Source organism: Carassius carassius, chromosome 5 (assembly GCF_963082965.1).
Source record: "Carassius carassius chromosome 5, fCarCar2.1, whole genome shotgun sequence".
Classification (NCBI taxonomy): domain Eukaryota; kingdom Metazoa; phylum Chordata; class Actinopteri; order Cypriniformes; family Cyprinidae; genus Carassius; species Carassius carassius.
Genome location: NC_081759.1, coordinates 9,220,772 through 9,228,350, shown reverse-complemented (window position 1 = coordinate 9,228,350; position 7,579 = coordinate 9,220,772). Strand labels below are relative to the sequence as shown.

General features: G+C 36.1%; 1 protein-coding gene across 1 annotated transcript; it reads left to right on the top strand.

Annotated features, from left to right (window-relative positions):
- Positions 1-3,027: 3,027 nt before the first annotated feature.
- On the top strand, positions 3,028-7,326 carry selenom (selenoprotein M). The gene is made up of 5 exons (XM_059549689.1): positions 3,028-3,223; positions 4,317-4,352; positions 4,499-4,533; positions 5,860-5,938; positions 6,618-7,326. Exons 1-5 carry the CDS (start codon positions 3,125-3,127, stop codon positions 6,828-6,830), a joined length of 462 nt encoding a protein of 153 aa, XP_059405672.1. The 5' UTR covers positions 3,028-3,124; the 3' UTR covers positions 6,831-7,326.
- The last annotated feature ends 253 nt before the right edge of the window (positions 7,327-7,579 follow it).

Sequence of the window (7,579 nt, the reverse complement as noted above, 5' to 3'; positions counted from 1 at the left end):
AAGGGAGACAGTGCAGTGCTTGGGGTCCTCTAAGACAGCTTTGAAAACCCCTGCCCTAACCCTTCCTTTTGTACTAAAGCTGCCAGACTCTTTGTCTCCTCCTTGTTCTCCAGCTGTGCCAGCTCTCTTGGTGTGACCATGGTCTCAGAAGGACTGTCAGCCACAACCTGAGACTTATGGCCCTCCGGCTCCACCACAGCCCTCCGAGGCCATAACTCTGCCATGGCCCTTTAATCCTTCTGCTCCACTGTGGTTCATCATTTTTTTTCACCTCCACCAGGCGGCCTTCAACTCTGCCCAGTCATCTGGGCCTATTGTATTGCGCTGGTCCTCTATTCCTCCAGATTTACCTGGGTCTCTACCCAACCCTTTTGGGTCGCTAGCCAGCCAAGTCCTACCCTCCTTTTTTATTAAAAAAGCTGTTTCAATCAGATATATGGTCACAACAGAGAAGAAAAGATGTTCATGCTGTTATAATCTGAAGTTATTTAGTGATCACATGCTTTATGCATGACATGCTGAAATGTTTGTAGAATCATTAACCAGATGTATGAGGAATAATAAACAGATTGTTTGAAATAATTGAGTCAATATAATTAGTCAATTTCTGTTTGGTTGCTGTTGAACTGCATAATCCTATGATTCTTTTATAAATTCACCTGTCACACCATTAATTTGATAACAGCATCTTATAAGAAAGTCACCACTTTGTGATATCTCACCCCAGCACTTCAGACCAACACATGTAATGTGCAGACTCAGAATCATGTGCTGCATGTAAGCTATGTTTATTTGCATTGGGTTTATCTAAGCTCTTTAACAAAATTTTATTATGAGATATGGCTGTAGTGTTCTTTGTCTTATATAGCTATAGAAAGTGAGCCATTTTAATAAGATAGGATGTTTGTATGTTTGTGAGAGTGATTATGTAAGCTGAAAGTGCCACTGGTTAGATTGTCTTCTACAGTATTTCACACTCTCGTGCACACTAGACTTGAGTCTCTGTACTGCGTCAGCTTCTGCACAAACTGAGGCAATGCTGCTCACTACACAATATTCATGCATCTAGCTCTATACATTGTTCATTTTTTCCACACTCTATTTTTTTTTTCTACATATATTTCAGTCTCCCAACATCCCCAATGAGTTTTTTACATCTGACTAAAGAAATCAGGGATAAAGGGATCAAAAGAAAGATGTAAAACTGAAAAACAACTACAGTACAAGGAAAAAAATATTGTAGTATAATAGTGCATAATAAAGTGTATAGTCTATATTTTTTGTCTGCATTCATCTGCTTATATGATTAGTTTCTCACATATGCATAGCCAGTCACGTGAAATTAAAATGAACAATATTTCCTGAAAACGCTCATTTTTATCACAATAGGGAAGAAAAGACTAATATATATGATGCAGCTACGCAGTTGCATTCAGATCAGTTACAATCATTACATTACAATATGCAACATTCACTTTTTCCATCCAACAACTGATGGATATAATCACCAAATCCCAGCCCATGCCGTTTTCATGTTTCACTCAGAATTACATCACAATATATAAAATCTGTCATACCTTCCATTTCATGCTGAATTTAAGGTGATCAACTGGACAATGTGTAATCTTTAACAATTCACTGTAAAATGCATTGAGAATAAAAATGCTACAAATGACATATGCAACTACAACATGTTGAATGCGTACTGAGTTAAAGTCAGTATAGAGGTTGCATAGGAGACAATGAAGGAGAAGACTGTTCCAAAGCCTTCTTTGTAAGCATCCTTGTATTTGAGAGATGTTCAGGCAGAGTGAACCCAGAATACTCTTTAATGACACAGCAGTTCAGTGTCAGCATAATAGACCTCGTGTCTATTTAAAACACCACTATGTGGATGTTTGTCCAAAGAAGTCAAAACAAGGTTCGCCTGCAGCATCACACTTTGTTACTGTAGACATACTATGTTATGTTTCCGATAATATGACTTTTTCAGAATTCAGATCAGACTTGTTCACCAATGGATGCTCTGCAGTGAATGGGTACCATCAGAATGAGAGTCCAAAACAGCTGATAAAAACATCACAATAATCCACAAGTAATACACACCACTCCATTCCATCAATTCCATCATTAACATCATCAATTGTGAAGGGAAAGGCCCCATGTTTGTAAGAAACAAATCCATCAAGATGTTTTTTTTTTTTTTAATTTTCTGAAAAGGTTGCCTGGAAGGAATCAAGAGAGATATGCACAGATCAAGGACTAAATTTACAAAGCCAAAACAGTCAAAAACAGATCTAAACAAATATGTGGGTGGATTTTGATGAGAAGCCAACAGGAGACGGACTTTATTCCTGGAAGAAGTGTTAATATTGTCAGATGGTATGATTTAACATTAAAACATTTTGATGATGGATTTGTTTTTTGTTTTTTTATACAAACATGCAGCTTTTAACATCACAAGATATTAATGGACTGGAGTGGTGTGGATTTCTTGTGGATTTTTGTTTCATTTTTCCAGCTGTTTGGACTCTCATTCTGATGGCACCCATTCACTGCAGAGGATCCATTGGTGAGTAAGTGATATACTGCTGAATTTCTTCAAATTTGTTCCAATGGAGAAGTTCATCTACATCTATGATGACACATCTATGAGAGTGAATAAGCAATTTTCCATTTTGGGGTTAATTATGTTTAAAATCTGTCTGCAAGGTTTGCCAACCAAATGAATACGACTTAAATGTGCAACAGATATACAGTACTCCAAAACATCTGCATGTTTTATAACATTTGTAACCTATATTATGTATATTTTATTTATTGTATATATTTTCTAAATCTTAGTGTATGCATGTATGGGTAGGCCTACATCTTCAGCATATGAAACAGGCTACTGTCACACAAACCCAGAGCAAACACTGAAATTGTATCATCTTATTACTAAATCCGTATTCCCGTTTATACCCATTTCACACTTATGGGGAACTTCTCTCTCTGCCTCTAGATAGCGATAGCTGTTCCCTTCAAAAACAGCAAGAAAAAAAAAGAAAGCGACATATGATTTCCGTGACGTGGCAGAGTCAGGAGAGCAGACAGCTTGAGCTCGAGCATCGTCTCCTGCAGCATGTGGACGCTGATTTTCTCTGCCCTGTTTCCCTCTGTCATCTTATCATATGAAGTGGACACGAACAAACTCAACGGTCTAGCAAGAGCCAAAGTGGAGGTGAGTGAAACCCTTCATTCAGCTTCTATCTCCAGAGAGTGATGCGTTCAGACTCGTTCAGATACTCGGCTTGCAAACATGAGAATGTACCTTAAAACACTTACTGTAACCTGCTTGTGTAACTAACTGTTAGTCGTTTGTTTGAATTGGCAAGGATCCGACGTTTGTACGCATTGTTTTATACGAATGTGTTCTAGCCTGGGCTAATCCCTAGAGTAAGGGACACGTTCAGGAAATAGCCGTTGTAAATCTGTGCTTGCTCAGTGGTGCTGAACAATAAGAGATCAGCGTTTTAGTTAAGGCTTTTAATTACTCTTTATAAACTTGAGTGTTTGTGTATGGATGAATGTTTAGGAGTTTAGTGAACAATATTGTATACCGAAATGAAACCAGCGTTTTGCTGCAGAATTCGTTAGATAAAATTAAATGTCAAAATATAAGTCTGTATGAAATTCACGTCAAAATAAAAGTCAGTTAATCGGTCTCGCCTGAGAAAAATCTTTAAGAAAACAATTTAATACCCCCAAATAGTACATAGTACAAAACGATTAAACATTATACGAAAGGTCTTTTAATTGAATTGGTTGAGTTCTGATATAAACTGATGCTTTGCGTTTGAGAATCTGTGTATTTGTGGTAAAGATTTACCAGTGACTCTTTTTGAAAATTACACTCTACAATATTAGGTGTCGACAAGTGATTGTTTTTTGAATAATTGAATCTTTCACTCAACTGTTTGTTAAACATCTCTTACTTTGTTAACTTTCATTATTAAAGCGTTGGACAACAGCAGTATCACACATTATTCTGCTGTTGGTCTGAAAAGTTGCTTTGTATTTCTTTGTAAGCCAGAGCAATAAGTTTTGCATTTCACCGACAGATGCAGTCAAACAGAAACCATTCTTAAACCCATCAAAATCATGAACGAGAAGTCCCAGTGCTGTTGTGCATTTACCAGTGCTATTGGGACTCTTGATGGCTAATCAGATTACAGAGCCTAAATAACAGCCATGTAACAAAATGTATGCAACATTTAGTGACTAGAAGTGTACTTTATTTGTTTCTACATATCTTGTTTCTCAACTTTCTCCAGACATGTGGTGGATGACAGCTGAATAGGCTGAGGGAGGTAAGCTTACATTGACTTCATATAGCATCACTGTGATATTCATGTTTTCTAGACAGACAACGGTAATAATTATTACTGGAAACTTCACATCAACCCATCTGGTTATGTTGTATTATTTACTTCTTTCTCCTCTCAATTCATAACAGGTCAAGGCCTTTGTGACCCAGGACATTCCTCTTTAGTATCCTTTAAAATCACCTGATGGCCAGTCAATCAGTTATGGAAAAAAAAAATGTAAAAAATAAAAAACCACAACAACAAAAAAAACCTTTACAAACTGACCATCAAATTTACATTTTTGAAAAAAAAAAAGTTAAAATTTTTAAAGTGTTGTTAAATATAACAATAGTAATTGGATTAAGCAATTGGCATTCTTTATTATTATTGCAATTAAGATGTTGCAAGATGTCTTTACATTTATCTACACATTAAAACATGAAATAATTTTAAATATGTGATTTGTCAATTTGTAAATTGATTTTTTTCCCCAAATTAATAAATTGATCATTTATTCCATCATATTTCGAATTGTCATTATAGAGGACTAGTAACAAAATACTGCATTAATGAATAAACATGAATATTTTTTTTTCCATTTAATCTGTATTCATGTTAATTTAGTATGTATGCATTCATATATTTAAAATGTTAAGTCTCTTTAATGTTGCAAAGGCAACTAATGTTTAATATAAAATGTATATAAATCTAGAAAACAATAACAACACCTTTCATTCTTAAATGTATCTTTTTTGGTTTCCACTCCCTTCTCACTTTTCACTTCCCTCCAGACTTATATTCTGTGTGTATTTGCTGGAGCTCTTTCTCTAGTTCTCAAGCTACAGCATCCAGCTTCAGCTAAGGTTACCATGCTTTCTGTGGTGGAACAGAAGCCTGTTTTGGAATTCAATCAAAAAAATGAAACCTTTACAGGGTTACAGCTTTAAAACAGATTAACTTTCAGCTGTTCAGGTCATTTTCATGTGATATCCAGTGCTGTATCCACATCCGTCACCTTTCAATCATTTCTTTGTTCAGCTGGAATGCAAATCCATACATTACGTACTATACAACAGTGAGTGCAAGCTACATTCAAGTGATTATTACATTTTGAATATGGATATTTTTCTTACAAAAACGCATCCGATTCATTACAAAAGGCCTTTGTTCACCCCTGGAGCTTTGTGACACTTTTTATTTTTATGGATAAGTGCTTTTTATTTAACACCTTTTGGACTGATGCATGCAACACCCACTGACTGCCATTAAACAGCTTGAAAGATCAAAGACAATTTTTAATATAATTCCGACTGGATTTGTCTGAAAGAAGAAAGTAATTTACTCCTAGGATTACTTGAGGGTGAGTGATCTATTTTTGGGTGAACTAACCCTTTCATTGAATCTAGGGCTGGGACAGAAACGTGTAATTCTCAGGACACTTATTTCTGATATCTATCATGCAGTAGGCAGCTTTAAGTGTTTAGTACATCCTTAATGTTCCTCCCTTCAGCCACAACCTGGTGATGAAGCACATTCCTGGGGCTGACCCTGAACTCGTCCTTCTCAACCACTACTATGATGAACTAGATGCAAGTAAAATCTGTCAATGCTTAGAAATTTGTAGTTAGAATTTCAATGTCCTTTTAAACCAGGATTAGCAACCTCTGACTATCATTTCTACTCCAGTCTAGAAAAACCACAAGCACTTGGTTAATTCTCTCTCAAGTGCAACTTTCACAAAAGTGTCAAGTGTTTCTGATAACTGCTACTAACATATGTCTGCTGCATTTATCCTTCTTTTGGCATTAATAAACTACTGTCAGATTTTTACTAAAGACGTGCAGTGCAAAAATAGCACTGAAAAGGCATATTTGTGGTTAACCTTATTGCATATGCATTTGCAATAGTTTCCCTTTCAGACAGACAATTTATGTATTAAACTTCATAAAACAGTTGTGAAAGTTGTAATTATAAAAACTGCAAGTCTTTTAGACTCGCGTTAAATTCAATATGGATCTTACATGATTAAAGTTTATAATAAAAATTTACAGAGTCGAAGCACAACCAAAACCTGCAAGAACCATGCAGTTTTATTTTTTAACCACTACATAAAACAAAAGTTAACAGTGCAGTTTTAATAGATTCATCCTTATAAATGGGATTTTTTTTTTTTTTTAGCATTTGTTAAGAACTGATGTGATGCACTTGTCCTCCTTATAACCCATGCATTTCTTTTTTTCTTATGAACGAGCTGTGTTTGTCTTCCAGAGAATCCCGTTATCTGAAATGACTCGCACTGAGATTAACAAACTCTTGGCAACGCTGGGCTTTTATAAAAAAGAGAATCCCGAAGACCAAGTGCCAGAGGAGTTCCGCTTCACTCCAGCGAAAGACAGTCCTTTTGAGGGCCAATCCACCAGCCCACTCTCTAAGACTGATACGGACCAATCAGAGGCCGATTCCCAGCACACAGATTTGTAACCCTTACGTAAGAGAGATGGTGTGGGACACCAGCGGTGTGAGACCTACTTGATTTACAATTACCGTGAGAACTAAAACTGAGCCTGGTGAGCTCTCTCCAGAGTTTAATGTGGCCAAATTATTGTTTAAAAATAGTTCCTACTATGGTCAACACACATTCAGCAACTTGACTTGATTATGAGTGGTGTTACAGAGTTCAAACACTCTGGAAAAAAATATCTATTTAGAAATCCTGTTTAAGTGTGAGAGCCTACGAGTGTGTGAGTAGTTTATGTTTGTGGCAGTGAACTATAATAGTTGTTTGCTCTCACTGTTCTGTACAGAACCTTATTTCTGCCCAAAGGGGATGTTAATGATGTTCACAGCTGTAAAAGCCTGAGACTGGCTGCGGACTGATGATCTCTGTTCTCATGGGCACAAATCAGGCCTCCAAAAACAGTCTGTGGGAGCATAACAGTACCACTGAGAAAATAAATGGATTAAACATCCCAGCAAATGAGTGTTTTTTGATTATCATAGAAAAGAAATTATGAAAAACCCTTGATTATAGAAGTCTGGGGAAAAAGAGTTAATGTATCTTTTGAAGCCTTGAAAGTTCAACCTATATGAATCTAAAAATAGACAGATCATTTTATACACATACAGTAGTATGCTTTTTGAGTTTTGCTAAATTTTATCTTGCCATTTTTCCACCATCAATAAAATTATCTTCTCGAGTCACTTAGCTCTCATTGTAAAGTCTTGTTGCA